This window comes from Adiantum capillus-veneris, chromosome 1 (assembly GCF_014529385.1).
Source record: "Adiantum capillus-veneris isolate H3 chromosome 1, ASM1452938v2, whole genome shotgun sequence".
In the NCBI taxonomy this organism is placed as follows: Eukaryota; Viridiplantae; Streptophyta; class Polypodiopsida; order Polypodiales; family Pteridaceae; genus Adiantum; species Adiantum capillus-veneris.
In genome coordinates, this window is record NC_140931.1 from 79,114,174 (window position 1) to 79,136,335 (window position 22,162).

Below are 22,162 nucleotides of genomic sequence, written 5' to 3' on the forward strand. Positions count from 1 at the left end.
AAGAGGGATCCTTCTCACTCCAATGCTTGTAGTGTGTCTATTTCCTCCACACCCAGTTCTCCTCTTTCGAGTGATGAGCTGCATAGATGGAAGAATTTTTCCATTGATGATGGGTACCCACTCCACGAGAGGAGATGGTTGCAAAAATTTAGCACCAAATTCTCTATGAATGTCATGACAGTCCTAGTGCATGGCACCCAATTACAAAGAAAACTTATGCACTTGTACAACAATAATTCTACCGGTCAAGTTTACACGGGTATGATCAAGGCTATATCTTGCATTGCCAAAAATATCAAGTTAATAAAGTAGAGCGCTAGAATACAAGAGGTTTCTTGCATTCTTTGGAGATTCCCAATGGTAAATGGGAGAGTATATCTATGGATTTTATTGTGGGTCCACCAACCACAATACGAGGTCATGACTCGGTTTGGGTGATTGTAAACAAGTTGACTAAACTTTGTAAGTTTATTTCGACCAAGTCCACTATCAAGACTCTAGAGCTAGCCAAGTTGTTTGTGTATAATTTTTACAGATTATATGGATTGCCTTACAACATTGTGAGTGATCGTGGTCCCAAGTTTAATAGTTACTTTTGGAGGGCTCTGTTTAAGCGGTTGGGAGCACAACTCAATATCGGTACTGTAGATCATTCAAAGACACATGGTCAGGCTGAACAATTTAATCAAGTGCTAGAGGAATGCTACGAGCATAGGCTAGCAAGAAGCACTCCAATTGGGAAGGCTATCTCCCTATTTTGGAGTTTGCTTATAATATTGCAAAGCATGTTATGATTCAGTTTAGTTCTTTCATTTTATGTATGGTTTTCAACCTGGATCACTAGTTACAATGGGGTTGAATACTGAAAAAAATCAGCAAGTCAAGGGCTTTATCCAAGACCATATAGACACGTTGAAAATTGCTCATCAAAATATTCGACAAGCACAAGATTGATACAAGAAGTACGATGATGAGAACCGTTGGCAAATCACCTTTCATAAAATGAGAAGAGGTATTTATAAATGTTCCAAAGCATTCAAAAAGTCGGAAAAAAGACCACTAAATGGGTAAAAAATAATGTGACTACATTTTAAGGATTTTTGTTTAATCCCACAAATGCAATTAAGGCAAGGTTCACATCAGCCATCGAAAGAGTTGAGCAAAAGCTGCGAGCCAATCAAAATCTCAATCTCTCTCTCTCTCTCTCTCTCTCTCTCTCTCTCTCTCTGTGCCCTACCCTATTCACATAAGGCGGTGGAGCCAATCAAAATCTCAATCTCTCTCTCTCTCTCTCTCTCTCTCTGTGCCCTACCCTGTTCACATAAGGCGGTGGAAGCTGATGACAGGGCAACCACGTAAAGGAAGAGAAAAGCTCCCCCCCCCCCCCCCCCCCAAGGGCTCTTCCAACCTAGCACCTACTTGCACAACCAATAGTTGCTCTCCACACAAGCACGTAGAGGAGACCTTACCTCCTGGTTGTATGAACAGCATTGCACCTCTGCTGCGATTTCTTCCACTTTCTTCCGGCGGGATGATGTGAACCCAGCCTAATAGGAAGTGAGCTAAGTAGGCGTTTAAAACACAAAAATGTGTATTACATACATCTCACACTCCATTATGCAGTGTAGAGAGTGATGAAGCTGCTGCGGATCGCGCTAGTGCTGGCTGTCTCAGCTTGGCTGGGGGCTTCTCTCCTTTACATTATTACTTTGTCCGCCATCAAAGGCACTTTGCTCGTCCTGCCCTTCTCTCTCGTCGATTGGACTCGGTTCTCTCTCTGTCGTTTGTCTTCTGATGTGCCATGCCGCTTGTTGTGCAGGTCCATCTCTGAGCCCTCAAGACCGTTCTGCTTTGGATAAACTCAGGAATGACTTTCGACAGTGTGTGGTCAGTGCAAATTGTGTGTGTGTGTGTGTGTGTGTGTGTGAGAGAGAGAGAGAGAGAGAGAGAGAGAGAGAGAGAGAGAGATCATGTTAAATAGGTGAAACCAATTTACCAGCACAATGAGAATTTACAAATCCCTGCCTCTGAACGTCATAGAAAAGAAAATAGCACAATACTGTCATTTTTCTTTATTTTTTGACTGTTGGATACGTTGCAAGATGCTATGATCTTTTATTTTCCATCAGATTGGTGTACTCTTTGTGCTACGAGGCGGTCTCGATGGTTGCCAAAAGTTGAGACAAATGGAGCTCTTTTATAGGTGGACTATGCCCTGATGTTCAATTGAGGAGGCTCTTTCACAACCGAAGTGGAAGGAGGCCATGTAGGCAGAGCCTGTCTCCATCTAGAGGAGTTATACGTGCGAGTTGGTACTGAGGCCACATAAGTGGAAGGTGATTGGGTGTCAAGTGGATCTACAAGATCAAGTACGTATCAAGTAGAGCCACCATATTGGCGTATTCCTTGTGCTATGAGGCGGTCTTGATGGTTGCAAAAAGTTGAGACAAATGAATCTCTTTTGTAGGTGAACTATGTCATGATGTCCTTAGGTGCCAAAGACAAAGAACCCCTTTCAATTGAGGAGGCCTTTTCACAACCAAAGTGGAAGGAGGCCATGCAGACAGAGCTTTACTCCATCTAGAGGAATGATATGTGAGAGTTGGTATCGAGGCCACAAAAGTGGAAAAACGCTAAGGGGCAAAACGCTAGGTGATTTGCAAGTTGCAAAAACGCTAGGCTGATCTGTTGTCTACTGCAAAAACGCTAGGGAGTCTGCTTCAATCCGCTAACGCCAGGCTGATCTGCAATCTGCAAAACGTTGGGGCTGATCTGCAATTGCTGAAAACACTAGGCAACGCTAGGCTTCTTGATGGCTGAAAACGCTAGGTTGTTTCGCCGGGGATCTTGTTGAGAAGGTACACTGCCAGACACTTGGTCCCTGCTGCCTCTTTTGCTAGAAAGTGCTAGCGCTATCTTTCTTATATATTTCCTCAGCCAAATTGCCCTACCCAGTTTCCCAACAAAGTCACTTAATAATAATAAGTGAAAAATGGCTAAAATAGGAAAAATGGATTCTATGCACTGTAAAATGCTCCTGATGGGTATTGACTGTAATATGATGATCATGGTGTGTGCAACCAGAGGAAATGCAACTACTCTTAAGTGTCTGGACATGCACGGCCTGCGAACAGACTAACAAAGGTGCCATAACACTTCCTAAGCTAACCGAACCCTTGTCATGAAGTAGCTTGTCCACATGCACATAGGGCTAGATGTACATGTGACAGAGGCTCAATGGGCTACCGAAGTACTGGACCGCATTTGGAACGGCTAGCACTGCAGATCTTGCGCACTTCTGACACGGAAGGTCTGAAAAGTGAAAAGTACCAATACCTTACCTTAAGTAGGAGGGGATGTCATGTGCACATGGCTCTGTGTGCCAATTGGACGTACTTCATCGACTTCCAGAGCCAATTATGTTTATATCTCTAGAGAGGAGTTCTAGAATCCTAAGAGCATTAGTATTGGCAATTTTGTGAGCCTGCTTGCAAAACTTGCATGTTTGGAAGGGTTCATTGGACTCGGTTTTTCAGTTTTGGAATCCTCTCGCATAAATGGTTTGTACACGCGTTTTGACAAATGTTATCACACTTTCGGGGGCATCTAACATGACGTGCATGCATGCGTAGGCTAGAGGAACATGTCGGTCTAGTTCTTTCGTCAAATGGTCCTCAAATCAGTGAGTTATGGCCATTCTATCACCTGAAACTCACATGTGTACACATTTGCACATTTTTCCGACCTTGGCACAATTTCCAGACTTGTCACCCAAAAAGTTAGTATAAAAGCAGCGCAAGGCGCAACGTTTTTTCATCAATTTCCTAGCGCAAGATTGCAGAGCAGCCCAACGTTTTCTGCACGTAGTAGTTCCACTAGTGTTTTTGCTCCACATCGTAGGCGTCTCTAGATCTACCAACGGTTTGGGATTTGCAAGCACAAACAGCCCAAATCAGCCAGCGTTTTGGTGTTTTGGCCCGGTTTTCTCACGGGAAAACCCTTCCATCTGCTACTGCTGGATTTTTGTTGTAGCCTTGACGTTTTGGCAACCCATCGAGCCTCTTCTCGGCCATTCCCTCTCCACATTGAGTGCTTTCATTGCTGTCCACCATCTGCTTCATCATCAACTGCATTTTCAGCCCTGCTAATTGCGTCTGATCTGCTGCGCTTTTATATTCAGATCTGAGGTTTTGCAGCCAGCCATCAACCCTTCATTCCTCTCACATCGGGAATGCAATTCAGCCCTAGATCTACCTCTTGGTGGCCATTTGCAACCCCACATCAATACGGAACAAAAGGTGCATCAAATCAGCCTTGGAGGTGCATCATTTTGAAGAGTTACCACGACATCATTCCCCATTCGAGTCAATAGAGTCTGCGTTCGAGATATTGCATGTGTGTACGTACCATTTACGCAGTCAAAAGCAAATATTACATCAGCAACTATGTGGGGGCCCCTTGAGAGGATTGGTTGGGGCCCCTTCGAGTGTCGTGTCTCTCTCTCTCTACATATCTCTACCTCTCTCATTCTCTCTCTAAAAGGAACTATCATTTGTGCTAAGTAGCACACATTCAAGCAAGGAAAGAAGTAAAGATTTATGGAAGTGTGAAGTCTAGATCTTGTCAACCATTTCAATTCCGTTGCACCTAACACATATTCATTATACAATGGAGATCTTGGCCAAGGAGTTCGAGATGAGAGGTCTTAGCTTGCTTCATTATTTTCTTGGACTAGAGGTATGGCAGAGAGAGGGGGACATCTTTCTCTCTCAGAGGTGCCTGGCTGGCAAGGACATGGATTCCATTGTTGTTATATGCTGATGATATTGTGTTGATCTCTGACTCATTGAAGGGTATGCTGCGACATCTGGATGCACTACATAGCTTTGCGGAGGATAGTGGATTATGTGTTAACCTTGGTAAAACCAAGGTTATTGTGTTTAACACCACACCGTGGTAGATTGAGGAGTACAGAGATGCATACACTTATCTTGGGGTAGTCTTCACTAGGCCAAAGTTTTCTTTGAAGAGAGTAGTAGAGACTAGACTGAACAGATCGTATGCGGCCTTGGGAGGATTGGAGAGGATGTGTTCGCAGGTTTAGTTCCAGGAACCCCAAACAAAGCTTTGGCTCTTTGATACCTTGGTAGCTTCAGCCATGCTCTATGGGGTTCAGGTTTGCGGACCATCTGTGGGTTAGGATGGGTGGAGAGGTATGGAGAGGCCCTTGGTATCTATGATCTCCCGGCTAGGTCTCCGTGCCACACGGGATCATTAGAGTGGAGTTAGCAGCCCCCCCATGGAGATAGAGACGCTCACCAGATCAGTCTCCTTTATGCATAGCTTATGGGATACTACCGGAGACAGATATGCCAAATTGGCCCTTGAGTCCTCTAGACAATTAGCTTACAAGGGGACACATCATGCTGGTATGCACAGATGTCATCATGGTTCCAGATACATGGCTTCAGCAAGGACAACTTGCCTCCCTTCCAATACTCCCTTGATGCACTATCGTTGCCTCTCACACGGATGGAGATTATTGGACTCATTTGCCAGGACTTGACCCAAGTGGACACCAAAAGGACATGGATAGAGCCAACACAGGAGCTCGGCACATAGATGGCGTTCTATAGAGAGCATCTTCTCCAACTCACAGGGGATGGGTTTGTGATTCAACCCAGCTATATGGAATCTGGATACACATCTATCTCATGGGTTACGTTGTGCCATTGGTCATATACGAACATCTTCACACCAGCCTGAGATCGAGGTTGGTAGATTTAGAGGGATACCAACAGCTAGTAGGATATGCTGCCTATGCTATTTAGAGCTTGAGACGGAGATGCATTATATATTTCAGTGCACAGTGTATTACGAGATACGAGGTGGCTTCCACTTCGGACCTTCTCTAGAGCAATGAGCGATCAGGACCAGAGATGTCTCGTACTGTATCTACTCGAGTTACACAGACACAAAGATAGTTTATTGAGGAGATTTGGAGAGAGACAATCCCAGAGACAGATTATTGATTTCTTCATACCAGACACTGGAGCAGCCACCACTACAAAGTTCAGCTCATACTCACATCCACGGTGCTCTCGTTGACCGAGCATTGGAGCTAGGGAGATCGAGACGTCCACGACTGAGGAGGTGAGCTTCACAACATCGACGAAGACTACAACAGAGGATTCGAGCCATACTATCTCGACATCCAGAGTACAGATGAGGATGGATTCATCACCCATTGTATCTTTCTCTTGTATTGGGCACCCATTGTATGAGTGATCACACACACCCTACACAGTTCCAGGTAGTAGCACTTCTAGATTCATTTTAGTATCTCTTTTTGTGTACTCAAACATGGTATCAGATTCACCAGTTTGTAACTAATTGGTCTCATAGGTCATTTTGGCCTTTTAAAGACGTTAATATTCATTTCATTTTTCTCTCTCGTTTTGGATCAAGATGCAGACCAGCACTTTTCTCTAGCACTTTTCATTTGCGACTCTCTCTCTCTCTCTCTCCCCCCCCCCCCCCCCTCGCGATCTCACACACTCTATCTTTCAGCACTCTCTCTCTCTCTCTCCTATGCAGTGTTTTGCATTTGCAGGTTGTGCTCAAGGACGGTCGGGCTTGCCATGATTTGAGGGTGGCTCGGGGATTATTGATCCGGAGATGTAGACCTGTGCCTTACTTTCTAAGCTCATTGTTCGTGGTTTGTGCCCGGGCAATGAGTCTTTCTGCATCTTGCTGTGGCGTGCATGGTTCCCAGATATGTTGCTTTCTTTGATATGTATTTATAGATGCTCCCTTGCCTCTTTCCTACAGCTCACCCTTTATTCGTTGTTTGTGGCATGTCTGGATGAAGATGAGGAAAGGACTTGTTAGACAGATGCCTCAGAGCTTAGTGAGGAGTTCGAGTTTCAGCTATTGATATGGAACTCCTTTGTTCAGGATTCTGAGGGTCACAAGTTGGGTCGACTCACACTGATTGGGTGGGCTGGGATAGAGAGCCTGCAGCATCTCTCGCCAAAGAGATACATATGCAGATTGCAGAGATTGATGATGTGATCTTCCTTATTGGCGAGAGGTCTCCCTACCCATGATGGATGGTGGGGCCTTTCTAATGCCACGGCCCACTAGCATGTGCTGGCTGCCTGCTATTTGCAATGGATTCCGATTCAGTCACAGAGGGTACTGATGCACAGTTGGAGGCTGTCTTCATTCTACCAGAGAACTCATGCTATTTGGCTGGTTGGTGGAGTGTTTTGCTTGGGAGCATCAACCTCATGCTTTAATCTATCTCGATATTGTGAAGGGAGAAAACGAGCCTTGCAAGTACGCTTGAAACTTCTCACTTTTCGGTGTGAGGAGTCTCATCATTGAGCTTGGCATAAGCTTCAGCTTCCTTATGCTCAACTTGTTTTTTTATCAGGAAAATCTTGATATCTTAGAATGGCATCACTAGATAGATGCATACTTATATTTTGGTTTGAAGAAGTACGTTTTTCCACAGAAGTATTTTTCAAGAGATTCTCGATTCTTTAAGTCTTTCTACAGGTCTCTATAATAAAGAATGAACATAATTAAGTGGATCTAAGATGATTTTTGATGTTTAATATACAAGTTACTAAAGAAGGTTTTTGTACAATGTAACTTTTCGACGGAGTTTTTGTAAACTACAGGTCTACAGAAGCTCTGAAGGCTTCACTGCTCTGCATGAGTTTAATTCTGTAATGCTTCTCTTGGATACTTAGGAATCAAATGGTTTTGGTTTGCGAGCTGAGTTCAAAGGAAGTTGTCTTCTAACTATGAGCTTTCCAAGTGACACCATTCCCAAGTGGGTATGCCATTTCATGTTGGTAACATGTGCTATTTTCAATTTATGCTACTTGCTCATTGATCTCTCAAATTGGTGGTGATGACTTTGGTGTCTGCAAGCAGAAAGACCCAAAAACAGGGGATCTTGAGGGCTTATCATATGGTTTTGACCTATGTGAAACCTTACTTTTGTGGGAGCAGGTTTGTCTCTTACAGCTCTTAGTATTGAACTTGCAAACACATTTGGTTAAGCTGTCTCATTGTTGATTTGCATGACGATAATGTCAACAGATACGCAATACAAGCACAATTCTAACAGAGGAGTACATTGATGCATTGCCAAATGGCTGGCATGACTATGCGTGGAAGAGAATCAACAAGGGAATCTTGTTGTACGTATCAAATTAGATAATGCTTTGTCTGTTGATTGCAAGCAATGGTGCTAAACTTGGGTATTGAATTCTTTGCGATGTTTGAAATCTGAATGTATTAATCTTAAGGTATACATCTGGAAGTTCGCATATACAGGTGGAAAAACAACCGCAACTTCAACTTGAATTTTATCAATGTAGTGAAAAGTGGTTAGCCTCAGAAAACCTCAGTAATCTTCAAAGTAAATGGGGGCACTCTTATGAATGCAAGAAAAACATTAGGATGAGGAACAAATTTGATGTTGTAAAACTTTATTGGGCATGACTTTGAGCTTTAGCTGTTTGCTGCTGGATAATAAGATTTGACAATGCATCGGCAATTAGAAATGATTACGACTGAACAAAATACTTGCATTTTACAATTTGGCAAGCCAGATGCCTATTTGGTATGATGTTTCTGATTCAGCTCTTTTCCGGTTTTCCCTCCATCAACAAGGAGGTGCCCCCTTCAGGCAGTATCCAACAGTCAAAGCCTCCATGTCATTTTTCCTCCCTGCTTACAATTATTCAAGGAGAGCCTTTGTTCTTAACAATGGATTGTGAATAGTGTTTAGGAATTTCTTAAGACGTACTCAGCCTATAGTATGACCTGCACAGAGCTATGGTCTCGCCTCTTCCAAAACCGTGCCTTTCCTCTTGCCCTCACAGCCTTCATGTCTTGCCACAGTTCTGCCGTTGCCAGGTGCTGGTTGCTTCAGGTTGCCCTTTAGTTTCCGTGACTTCTGCCCTTTTCAAAGCTGCTTCCTCCAGCTTTCTGTCTTCCACCTCCATTGGTCACCACTTCTCCCACAGCTGTGCTGCCCCTTATTTTTCTTCTTTGCATTTTTGTTATCATTCCTTTGGCACACCCTCATTCTCATTGTCTCACGGTTGCTTGCCTTCTCTAAGCAACGGGCATGCAGTAGGGCTTCGGCACTGTAGGGGTGCTCATTGTTGCTTGTGCATATTGAGGCCTGACACTCTCAAGCATAGTAAGGAATGGCCATTTTCGGGTCTCCTTTTCCCGTTCCCATTTCTTTTTCCATGAAATAGTTGTGAGTACACTATCGCAGGATTTGCATTCCGGTTTTGCATTCCATGTAGCTATGCTTGAAATTTGCCATCTAAAAATTGGCAGAGACAAAGATTCATGAGACTTAGCAGTTGTAGACACATGAAGAAAACTCATGATGAGGAAAAATCCGAGATCTGTTGTGGGGACTTCCAGGCTTTACAGTTTTCATTGATAGCAGTTACAAGGGTTGCAGATCCTTGCATGCGGAATTCCCATAATTGCAGTACAAGTATCGCTAGCAAGTAACTGTTGCACGGGTTAAAAAGCTCCACTTTAGCTCTGCTCTTCTCTTGGTACGTGGCCTTGGTTGACAAACCAAGCTCAAATTGTGCCCACGATATTGGATAGCGGCTTGCCATCAGAAGCCACATATCCCTGACTTTCTGTCTCTTGTGCAAGTAACTAGGTGAAGATAATCATCCTCCTTGGTTTGTAATTGCATCAGACCTGGGATATACCAGACCTGGAATCAAAGTCATGTAGTGTGTCCGCTGAGGGTCTGATTCAAGTCGACTTCCCATCAGATTCCAGGCTGCAAAACTGAAAGCAACCTGATCGCTGGTGAGGGTGTGTGTGGTGAGTTGGTGTGTGTGTTGTGTGGGTGAGTGGAGCTTGGATTATGCGTGCACTGGATATTTATTTTTGGTCTGTACCTCGTAGAGAGCACTTTTGGTGGGAAGCGCCTATCTTTCAGAGGCCTTCCTCTTCCTTAGGTGGCCAGAGCACTTTTTACTCTCTTTAGCAAAGTTTTTTTCCCCTAGCCTTTTCTGTTTATCCACTTTTTTGGTTTTTGCCCATGTGGCTGGTTTGCATATGGTTTGTCTAATGTTGTCTTTGGACCCGCTTTGTATTCTGTAATGTACTTGCCCTCTGAGAGAGAGAGAGAAGAAGAAGAAGAAGAAGAAGAGAGTTTTAGAAACTATCCCAAGAGACCTTAAAGATCTAGCCGATGAGGAGTTGGAACTCAAGACCTGTTATGTGAGAGAGAGAGAGAGAGAGAGAGAGAGAGAGAGAGAGAGAGGAGATGAGATGAAATCAAATGAACTGTAATATTAACGTCTTCAAAAGGCCAAAATGACCTATGAGACCAAAAGGTTACATGTGGTGAATCTAATACCAGGTCTGGGTACAAAGAGTACAAAGAACTGAAAAGAAAATAGTGGGTAGGGGTGGGGTGAAAGCTGATACAAAGGGAAGACAAAGGGTGAGCTGATACAACGGAGCTCTCTGACAGTTGAGGCATCATATACACATCATCAGTATCCGGGACGGCTCCTATGTCGCGCCAGTATGGTATGAATCCTTTGTCGTAGTCTGCGTCGATATCAAGAGGGCTCTCTCATCCGTGGGCGACCGGACTGCCCCAACTCTATCGCCCGATCAAGCAGTATGCCTCTGGTACCTCTGGTATTGTTATGTTGTGGGGGCTGCTCGAACTCTTCTGTCGGTGGATCTCTCTCATTGTGCCCCTCTTCAAGAGGTCCTCTCTGTGTTTGCAAATCTCCAGTAAGTATAATCCGAGGCATCTCTGATCCTGGTATCTCATGACTATAGAAAGTGGCCCAAAACCCTCTCTGAATAGACAATGAAAGCAGCCTTGTATCTCATAGTTTACTGGGCAGTTACATATGTAATGTAGCTCTGTCTCTGGCTCTATTTGGCACACGTGACGAATCCTGGACTCAGCGGGTACTCCTCTAAATCTGCCTGCCTCGATCTCTAGCTGATGTGAGGATGTGCGTATCTGACCAATAGCACATTGTATCCCGTGGGATAGATGAGTATCCATGTATCCTGGTTTGATCACAAAACCATCCTCCGTGAGTTGCAGAAGATGCTCTCTATAGAAAGTCATCTTCGTACCTAGCTCATGTGTAGGTTGTATCCATGTCCCCTTTGTATCCAAGTGAATCAAGTCCTGTCTAATGAGCCTGGTAATCTCTGCCCTTGTGAGGGGGATGGAGGGTGCATCCAGAGAGTACTGGGAGGATATGTTCGCAGGTATAGTTCTAGGAACCTCGGACAAAGCTTTGGCTCTTTGACACTTTGGTCACTTCGGCCATGCTGTACGGAGTGGAGATATGGGACCCCTCAGTTGATCATCATAGCAGAGCTGGCAGTACTGATGGATGGAGATGTATGGAGAAGCCATTGGTGTCTATGATTTCTCGGATGATTAGGGCCAAGGCCTCACTACCACATGACATTGTTAGGGCGGAGCTCGTTGCTCCTCCATTGGCACTCACTCGATCGGTTTCATTTATGCATAGCACTTGGGCTCTTCCTAGAGATAGATATGCTCGATTAGCACTAGAGTCTTCGCGATAGCTGGCATTGCGGCGGAGCAATGCCAGCGGAGAGAGAGAGAGAGAGAGAGAGAGAGAGAGAGAGAGAGAGAGAGAGAGAGAGAGAGAGAGAGAGAGAGAGAGAGAGAGAGAGAGAGAGAAATGAAATGAAACGAAATGTTATATTAACGTCTTCAAAAGGCCAAAATGACCTATGAGACCAATCTGTTACAAAATGGTGAATCTAATATCATGTCTGGGTACAAAAGAACTAGATACTACTACTAGAATCCATCCTCATCTGCACTCTGGATATTGAGAGAGAGTGGCTCGAATCCTCTACTGTAGTCTGTCGATGCTGTGTAGCCCCTCTCCTCAATCGTGGCCATCTAGATCTTCGTAGCTCCAGTGCTCGGTCGATGAGAGTGCCGGAAGTGGTCGAATGAGTGTGGGCCGAGCTCTGCAATGATTGCTCCTCTGGCTGTCCCATATCTAGTGAAAAGAAATCTATAATCTATCTCTGGGACTGTCTCTCTCTATCTCTCCCCAGTAAAGTGTCTCTATATTTGTGTAACTCAAGTAGATATAGCCCAAGAGATCTCTGATCCTCATAACTCATGACCCTAGAGAAAGGACCGAAACCCTCTCTGAATAAGCAGTGGAAACGGCCCTGTATCTCATAGTACACTGTGCAATGACATATGCAATGTAGCTCTATCTCTGGCTCTAACTGGCATAAGCGACATATCCTACTGTTTGTTGGTATCCCTCTAAATCTACCAGTCTCAATCTCTAGCTGATGTGAGGATGTGCGTATCTGACCAATGGCACACCTCACATGAGAGAGAGAGAGAGAGAGAGAGAGAGAGAGAGAGAGAGAGAGAGAGAGAGAGAGAGAGAGAGAGAGAGAGAGAGAGCCGAAACCCTAACGTGTACAAGAGCGTGGCAAAACCCTAACGTGCGCAAGAGCGCGGTGAAACCCTTAGCCGTTGTCGCGAAACCCTAACGGGCGCCTGCTACTACTGTTGTGCACCCCTGTCGGACACGTTGCCACTGCTTTGCGTCGTGTTTGCCTCTGCTTGTCTTCACGTTGTCTTGCGGATACTACTCGCACAACACTGTCCCCTCTGTGCGAACTTTGTGTGCACAGAGCCCCCGCGTTGCCTCAGCCTTGTAGCCCTCGCTGCCCGCCTTGCAGTACTTGCCACCCGCCTTGCCTGCCCTACAGCCATCGCCGCCTGTGCTTTGCCCTGCCATTCACAGCTCGCGCCGCCCCGCAGATAGCATCGCCTCTGCTGCCACTTGCTCACTCCTCCCTGCCACCCACAACTCGTGCCGCCCCTACCGCCCATTGCTCACATGCCCTCACCATCCTCCCGCTGCCTTATCCTTTGTGGATCCCTCAGCCCTTCCCCTACCTGTTTGCATCATTTCGGGCTTAAGTGGTGAGGTGGTAAAGGGTCAGGTTTGGACCACAGGTATTATCATCCGCTCTCTCTCAAGTATTATGGCACCTTCTATGGTTATTTCTGAAGATCTACAACGCAAGATTGGTGATCGTATTGAAGTTCTCTCTCTAAGAGGGATTGTCGGCCGCTTGGTCGTGTCAATATGAGAGAGTGACTCTCGTGCACTCTAGCTGGTTTGATGAAGGCAAAGTGGAGAAAATCATCTTGCTTGGTAGAGGTATTTTCATTGGCATTTTTTCATCAAAGGAACTTGCCTCTAGGGTCATTAGCCACACTCTCGTCTTTGGGGAAAGATTAGTCTTTCTGCATCCGTGGTACGAGGATTTTTCATTGGCTGCTTTTGAGGATAGATGTCAGGTTCGGAAGTATCTAGTAAAAATAGGTTTTCTAGAGCTACCAATATACTTTTGGTTGCCAGACATGTTGAGGCAGATGAGGTCTATCTTTGGCATACCGCTCATATGCTCAATGGAGACCCAGACCTCTGTGCCTTCTATAAAGGTGGCTACTCTCCCTTCCACATTTTCCAGACTCCATCACTTTTGAGTGGAAAGGGGTGTTGCACTCGCAGAGGATTGTGGTTACGGTTAGACCAAACTAGTGCCTTGGATGCCATGAGATGGGACACTTGGTGAGGGACTGCCCTAGAGGGCGACAACAGAGACAGATTGGCCGACGGAGACAACATTCACAACCACAACAGAGTACTGCCTAGCAAGAGCAAAGTGCTCAACAAGAACACATTGTAGAGCAGAACAGAGGCAGAGACAGAGACACGCAGATAGACAAGAACAAACATAGCATATCCTTGTTTACAGAGGTTGTGAGAGGTAGAGCTGCCCCCAGACAGACCTCCGGAGGAGAAGTTGCCAGACCAGGATCGAGAGGAGCTCCAAGGGCATTTGGTCAGAGGGATAGAGGAGGATCAACAGTCAATGGCGATTCAGGAGCAGCGTGAGTTGCCCTAGTATAGACCAGCCCAACAGGATTTGGATCTCTTGGAGATGGAGTTGCAGGTGCCTCTTACAGTAGCCTTCACTGAGGGGTCGCGACTCGGAGGAGAGGGAGTCTTCACAGGTTGCAGAGGATTTTGACTATTCTACAGGCTTTGCTTCTCCAGCAGATGTCCCACACAAATCTCCAATACTTGTCCCAAGTTACCAGCAGTTGCCTAGGCCAAGAGTGTTTTTGTACATGCTTCATCATTCCGACTGGGATGTGGCCTTGACGATTAATCATACTAAACTTGGGGTACATGCAAATGCTGCAAGATGTTGGCGAAGCACCTTGTATGATAAATTATGAAAGGGTGGTCCTTGTTAGAGTTTTACCTTGTGTTCGATGATGACTTCGGTGTCTCCCAGGAGCAGATTAGAAATTGAGGGCTATTGCTTTGGCTTACTTAGTGTCTTTATGCTCTAATAGACCCACTTTTGGTAAATCCTCCTTAGGTTGACACGTGTTAGGTGGCATGTCTTTGACTATGGATGGGGTTCCTACTCATATTCTTTATGTCGTTTGGTTTTAGGTAGTAGGAGCTACGAATTATACTCACTCTTATTAGATTTTGCATTACAAGATATACTTTTATCTCCATTTTAGCTTTGCCTCTTAGAGTTCCTTTTGGCATATCACCTCATGCTAATGAGGTGGGGGTTATGATAACATGCCAAATTATTCCAATAAATGAGTTACCTAATATGTGTCCTGCTTGTGATAGTTATTTTTGTGATCATGTGATGGATGGGCTTATTGATTTGTAAAAAAAATCTATCTCCATTGTATCACTTAACAAGTTCATCGTATTTTAAGATCTTGGTTCTTGTCTTGAGTCCTTTCTCTAATTCCACTTTACAGATATAGTTAAATTCGTTCTTAGCTTCCTATGTCTGCTTTTTTAGGAATATATCTTGATATCTTATAGATTCTAAGACTGGTGATTCATTCTTGGGATTATTTAAGTTGATGACATACTTGAATAGACCTTTCTTAAGTCTCTTGATCGATTGATTAATCTTAACTACTCTTAGAGGAGCTTTGTCCATTTTGCCTTGTACTCGTATCTTGTTTCCTTTAATTATATGCAAATATTACATTTCCTTGATTGCAATAACTTGATTTTTACTCAACCACTCTATCCTTAGAATTTCTTAATATATATATAATGTTTCCATCTCGCATACACAAAATTGAAGGAGAACTAGAATGACCTTTAAGTTGAAGGGAAGGTTTATGCCTTCATTGTCTGTGAAAATAGTGGACCTACTAGCGAATGATGTTTTCAACTCCTTAACCATGGGCCGAGCCTCGAGTTGCAATCTCTTAATGAGAAAATTAGATTTGGACTTACCTTGCTAAGACTCTTTTTTGTGTTTCTTTGTTCCTTAAAAATCTTAATTTTCAAAATGGTTTTATTAACATCTGACTTTGTTACAAAAGCTCATTGGTCTGAGTACTTTCAAGGGAGTTCTTTGCTCTACCTTGCACTAAAACTTGTTCAACATTTGCGTTTTTAAAAAGAAACAGTCTCTTTTGCAGGAAAGATGAAGTGGAGAAAATGTTATAGCATGGTCTCCTTTTCTCTTTTAGAGTTTCTACTTCCATTTTCTCTTGTACGATTTTAAGAACTCATTCTTCTTGAGAGGTCCTTGCCATTTTCTATTTTCATTTGCTCTTGCAAAAAGTTTTTGAGAACTTCTCCTTCTTGAGGGTCCCTTGCCATTTTTTGTCCACATTGTTAAATTTACACCACTCTGTTGCTTCACACAGGTCTAGGGCACTTTCTTGTACGGCTAGTGTCTCCGGGCCGGCCACCCATAGTCTAAGTTGTACCTTGTCTGGCCGCGCGAGTTTGGGGCTGGCTGTCCACTTGAGCTGGGCGCCCATCTTGGGCACTCCTATATATAGGGTTAGGGGGTACCCATTTCTCATATAGCATGTGGCATTGTACTGTCTCTTGTTCTGGTAGTCATGGGGGGTTGATCGTCCCCTCTTCCCTACACACCAATGTTTGTGTTCTTCTCTCTCTCTCTCTCTCTCTCTCTCTCTCTCTCTCTCTCTCTCTCTCTCTCTCTCTTCTGCACACGCGCACTCTCACATGGTATCAGCAACTTCAGGCTCTCAATGGGACCAACACTTCATCATCCGCATCGGGTACTCCTCCCAAGGGATCACAACAGCCAACATTTTTGGAGAATCATCATCGATTTCATTGTGGAGGCCTAGCGCTAGCAATTCTGCACAATTTCGTCGCGGGAAAACTGCAAAACACCCTAGCATTTTTGCAACAGCCTAGCGTTTTTTGAGTCCTTCAATGTTTTTTGCAAACCAACCTTGCGTTTTTGCATCTGAAGGTATCGGTCTCCGTTTCCTCTCTTGGTGCCCCCTTCTTGCAGAGAAGCGCCCCCCAAGGCATCAGATCAGCCTTGCGTTTTCTGGAATAGTCTGCGTTTTCAGAAGTAGGTGCATTTTCTGAGGTTGCTGCGTTTTCCGCAAACACTAAGCCTCTTGCATACACGGGAGCGGCCAAGGCACTCACGAGAGTCTTCTACACTGCCTGAAATTTGCAGATCTACGCCATTGTCGAGTATCTACACCCAACCGGCACTTTTCTGGCACTGATTCGTTGCTATTTTTTCTCTGTTTTCAGCCCCTCGACGGCTGAGAAGTGCGAGAACCCCCTCCTCTGATACTCTGCGACACTTCCGTACAGATCGTTGACGTACAGACACGCTGAAATCTCTGTTACAACAGCGTTTTCAGCACCTTTTTGGGGCGGACAGCAGATTGATTTTTTGCCTTTTGTGCGGTTGTTCACTCCTTTGCTTGTGAGGACACCATCCGGTGGTTGTCTGAGCGGTTATTGTGGACTACTACAGATTTGGAGAGGGTACCTTCTACATCGACGTGAGATCCTATTCATTGATCCTTGGAAGATTCATTCATTCGAGCCATCATTCGGCGGTTGCGCACTTCGGAGGGGGTGGGGACTTGTGGTTTGCTATGGACACACCTATGCACTCATTAGAGGAGTTCACACTAGATATGGCCATGCTCATGGCATATGGGATTCCAATATTCCCAGAGAAGACACCACCATCTTGGGTGGACAGACACTTACCACTTGACCTCGACACGTCAGATCACTTGCTTACACATGAGCATCTACATGGACTTAGGGAGAGGATCTTGGATCTCTTTTTGGACAGGTTCATTGCTTGGATCTACAGACTGGAGTGGGACTTCAGTGCTTTGGACTCTCTTGGAGAGTTTACGCACTAGATGTGGGAGATCAGACATCATTACGTGACTACATTCGGAGTCACCCGGAGCTTGGCTTGGATGGTAGTGCAGTTGCTCCTCTATACTCCTGATCATTTGGATTGCTACCTTTAGAGTTGCTTACACTCACCCTCCCTAACCTTATAACAGACTTATCCCTTGATTTGGGTAGTAGGCCACTCTCAGCTCATTTATGTTGAGAGACACACCGAGATGCGGTTTGGTGGCGTTGACGCAGATTATGTTTTGGTTGACACCGATGGATTGAAGGCAGGAGATACATGTAAGACGGTGCAGACAGATTGGTCTAGCCTTTCTTCTTCTCAGTGGTTCTTCACAACGCAGATTGCTCAGCCTGGCTTTCCTACTTCTATAGGATGATCACGATGCAGACAGCATGGTTTGACCACACCTCTTTGCAGAGGCTCTTTACAGCGCATACTGTTAAGTCTGGCTTTCCCCTCATCTTGGATTAACCCTACTTATTGACAGGACAACATCGTGCGGTCTATCGATGACTGCAGCAGCTTATGGTAGCTTCTACAGTACAGACTGCTTAATCTGGCTTTCCTTGATTCAGAGGACGTTTATGACATAGATTGCTACATTTGGCCTTCCTGGAGTTTTATACATCTTAGCCACCTGGCCACCTTGGGTTGTAGTTTTATGCATTGACAGGCTTCTGGTCATCCTCATGACGGTTCCTGGGCTTTTTCATTTTCTCCAGACGTTTTGACTACAGACTCCACAGATCCTATTGGACAAGACACTTGCAGGTCTATTGTCACTTCTTTTACGACAAGGAGTTGTTTTCACTCTCAATTCGAGACCTTCATGCAGTATCTTCAGAGTGTATTGGTGGAGTACAACAGTTTGCTACACTGCTCGTGTGATGACACTTTACCATGGAGATCTCTCGGAGGTTGGGACACCTAGACTGCTGCAGACATCGAAACAGACATCTTCATCATTTGCCTCACATCTTCGGCTTTATGTGGTTTGTTCAATATCTGGTGTTGAGAGGAGGTGTTAATTTTATACCACTCTGCTACTACACACATGTCTAGGGCACTTCCTTGTACGGCTAGTGTCTTCGGGCTGGCCACCCACAGTCTAGGTTGTACCTTGTCCGGCTGCCCGAGTTTGGGGCCGGCCGCCCACTTGAGCTGGGCGTGCATCTTGAGCACTCCTATATATGGGACCAGGGGGGTATCCATTTCTCATATAGCATTTGACATTGTATGGTCTCTTGTTCTGGTAGTCATGGGAGATTGATCGCTCCCTCTTCCCCACACACCATCGTTTGTGTTCCTCTCTCTCTCTCTCTCTCACGCTTCTGCACACGCGCACTCACGTATCTCACTCTTCCTACAAAAGCTCTACTAATTTTTTTTTTCCCTAGAAAAAGATCCTTCTATTAGTTAATGGAACTGCCCATAGGGCTACAACCACCTCTACAAGAGAGGGCTACAACAATCATTATGGGGAGACTCTCCCAATGAAAAAACAACATATGTACAATGAGGCTAAATCAAGAGATGGGAGGAGGGAAAAGCCACACAGGTGGACGGTAGTGCCATCTGAGCACACCTGGACCATGGTGAAAAAAGGCCGAGGACGCCAGAGTCGAAGGAAAGCCTCTCTGCGCTCCCGCATGCGGTCGGAACTGCCCTTGAGTCTCTCGAACTGTCCTCTGAGAGTATGGATCAGCTCTAGCCAAAGATCCCGAACAGTCTCTGCTTGTGGTACAAGGTGAGCCTCGAAGATGCGGAAGCATCTGGCCCGCCAGATGAACCAGACTGTCAGGCCACTGATGAGCTCCCAACACTCTTCTCTCTCACTGCACCACTCCTGTGGAGTAAGCTCTGTAGCAGGCTGGAGTGTAGGTCGACCCCCCTGCATCACCATCATCCTGTTGGTGGAAGATAGTTTAAACTGAAGTGCCGGGCCCGTGAGAGTGGACCAAGCAGCTGCCCCCCAAGTGTACTGCCGAGTTGTGGAAAGAGCTGGCATCAGCTGAAGGACACGAAGCCACACTTGCTATGCCAAAGGATAGTCCCACAGACAGTGACGTTGACTCTCCACAAGATGGTCACATGCTGCACATGCGATCGAGAGACCACAACGTACAAGCCAGCTTCCAACTGCTGTAGGTCTATGTGCAACCAGCCACTGGAACAAAGTGACTCGTCTCGGCTGTCTGGAGTCCCACCACCTCTCCCAAAAAGCTTCCAAGAACTAAACTGTGAGACCCTCCTCCTGCCAATGAGGTGCTGTAGCAGGACGAGCCTCTCTCTGCGCTGCCAGTATGTGACGTCCCAGTCGAAGAGTGAACTGAAGAAAGGGACACGTGGATGGTCTGTAAAGGAGAAAGGGTCCCTCCAAAGCCACTCTCCTCCCACTGTACTCGTGCCAGTCGATAGCTCTCCAAGCCCACAGTTTCCAGTGGCCAGTCTCTAGAGCTGCTAGGTCGAGATCTATCACACAAGTCCTCCCACAGATGCCCACCACGCGGATCCTTTGAAAACAGCACTGTGCTACCTGCGGAGCCTCTACTGCAACTCGGTGTAAGCGTCCCTCACCCTAGGGCTCGAAAAACAGGGAGGGTATAGTCTCTAAGCAAGCCCGAACTGAGATGAGAACCTCCAGTCGCGTGAAGGCCCCCATCCATCTGGCCGCCGTTGACTTGAGAGGTGTGAGCCACTCAGCTGGTACTGCCTCTAAGATGTCTTGACACATGCTCTGCACCCCTCTCATGCCTTGTAGTTGAATGCCCTGAAGCTCCTCTAACAAGCCTGAAAACTGTAACCATTCACCTAGAGAGCGTGCTGGACCCTTTGCCATGGGACCCCAGGAAACATGAGGCCGACTACCAACTAAGTGGCCTCTCTAAGTACTAACCATTGGGTTCTAAACAAGGGGCTGTCTCAGGCGCTCCTCCGTGCAAGTAGGCTGATGCTTCTCCAGGCCTCGCCGCAGTTGCTCCCAAGATCGGAGCAGACTCACAGCGAAGCGGTCCTCCAGTCGCCTGCTCAAGCCAACTTTGCGCATCTCTGTGAAAATCCATCGAGTCGAGGGTCGCCAGGGGCCTCCAGCCTGAGGCACCCTAGCACTAAGCCGCTGAAGCAAGAACTCATTCCAGGGCTCCTCACCTGGAAGAAGTCCTCTGACGATGAGCTTCCCATGAAGGGCTCTGCTCTGCTGTGCTGGGTCTATGGTTCCCAACCCTCCGTGAGAACAAGGAAGAGTGATGACCTGCCATGCCACTTTGGCCCGGGCTATCTAAGTGTCACGTTCTGATAAAAGGAAGCAAACTTGGCCAAAGAGTCTGAAGCAAGTTTGTAACCCCTAGGTCTCCCATGTGGTGAGAGAACTCTTTGGCCAATGGCCAAAGAGTCTGAAGCAAGTCTGTAACCCCTAGGTCTCCCATGTGGTGAGAGAACTCTAGGGCCTGTGTCTGCAGCCACACCAACACTGAGTCTATGGTCCGCTCAGCTTGGTCCTTGCCGCATAGAGGAAACGAGAAGCCAACCACTGAGTCCAAGGCCTCTATCCCCCTAGTTGCAAGGAACTACACATGAACTCTGAAGCAAGTTGTCCCAAGGTCTTGTGAGGGGTCGCCGAGAAACCGTGTAAAGTCGTAGGCAAAGAAATCCCAACAGTGACGAATGCGAAACTCGTTAGACCACAAGAAACTGCTGCAAAGAGAGACGTCTGCACCAGAAGAGGGGGTCGCAAAAAAGGCTGTCCCTCTCTCGCTAATTGACTTGTGGAAAAGGCGTCGCCAAGAGATCTCCTAGCAGTCGAGGAAGGCTCTGTCCCCTAAGATGGCTGCGGGACTGGAGCGGGAGGAGGTGAGGGAGCAGGGGGTGGGGGGGGAGAAGGGGGGGACGAGGGGGATCGACAAAGGTAGGAGGGCGAGATGGAAAGGCAGAGGGAGGAGGAGGAGGAGGAGGGGGGAGGCGGGGTCGGAAGAGGGGGGATCTCGGAGGGAGGAGGTGTTCGAGGGTGAGGCTGAGGTGGAGGCTAGAGTGGGGGCCTCGTCTTGCTGAAGAGGGTCGAAACGGTTTCTGTGGGAACCCACTGTTGCTGGGCAGGAGCCTGAAGACCACTCTGAGTGCCAGGCTGGCGTGGTGGTCCCTACCGACGTCGACCACGAACCTGCTGTCAGCCCTCTTCTGCTTGAGCCCCAGGCTTGGAGGGTGGCTCTGCCTGCGTACTCTGTGGCTCTGCTTGCTGCTCTGCTGGCCAGCCTTTGAGGGTTGAGGCTGGGCCGGTAGAGTAGGTCGAGGTCTCTTCCGTGGACAGGCCTTCGCAAGACGGTCCATCTATTGACAAATGAAACATTGATTCGGGAGGCCCGACTACTCCACACTCTGCCGAAACCACCCATCGCTCACTCGAGGTAGTAGGATGACCTTTGGGAGAGTGTGGGTGTCCCGAACCAGAACGCGTACTGTGGGGATGGCCGCCTTGGCAGCTACGGAGGCTGTCGTGCGTGGTGTCTCTAGGACGGTCCCAATTGCTGAGCCTATCCTGGATAGAAGCGGAAAGTACTCCTTCCTTAGATCAAGGAAGCAGACTGAGATGGGTAGGTTTGCCTCCTCGACAAGAACGTCGGTAGCTGGGTCAAACTGTGGCGCCACTGTCGAAAATGTGCTCTAAGTGCACGTATGGCCAGGGGGCTCATCGCAATGACCTTGGACGCCATCTCGGGAGTCTCAAACTCTATCTTGTAGTAGCTACGTCCGAGAAGCTGAACATTAAGGATCTTGCCCACCTCTGCGAGAAGGCGGGTCTGAAGGAGATCGCACACTT

The 22,162-nt window shown here is 46.5% G+C and overlaps 1 protein-coding gene across 5 annotated transcripts in view; it reads left to right on the forward strand.

Moving 5' to 3' along the window:
- Positions 1 to 1,461: 1,461 nt before the first annotated feature.
- LOC147465030 (Glycosyltransferase family 29 (sialyltransferase) family protein) overlaps positions 1,462 to 22,162 on the forward strand; it is a 36,531-nt gene continuing 15,830 nt past the window's right edge. Inside the window, exons 1-6 of one of the 5 annotated variants that reach the window (XM_086517531.1) lie at positions 1,539 to 1,557; positions 1,624 to 1,725; positions 1,820 to 1,887; positions 7,761 to 7,847; positions 7,948 to 8,025; positions 8,116 to 8,216. In XM_086517531.1, the coding sequence (XP_086373657.1) occupies positions 1,635 to 1,725; positions 1,820 to 1,887; positions 7,761 to 7,847; positions 7,948 to 8,025; positions 8,116 to 8,216 (425 nt within the window). In that variant the 5' untranslated portion in view covers positions 1,539 to 1,557; positions 1,624 to 1,634. Of the gene's footprint in view, positions 1,888 to 6,792; positions 7,342 to 7,760; positions 7,862 to 7,947; positions 8,026 to 8,115; positions 8,217 to 22,162 lie in introns of those variants that run through there. The other 4 variants (XM_086517523.1, XM_086517548.1, XM_086517538.1 and 1 more) reach the window with 4 other exon arrangements.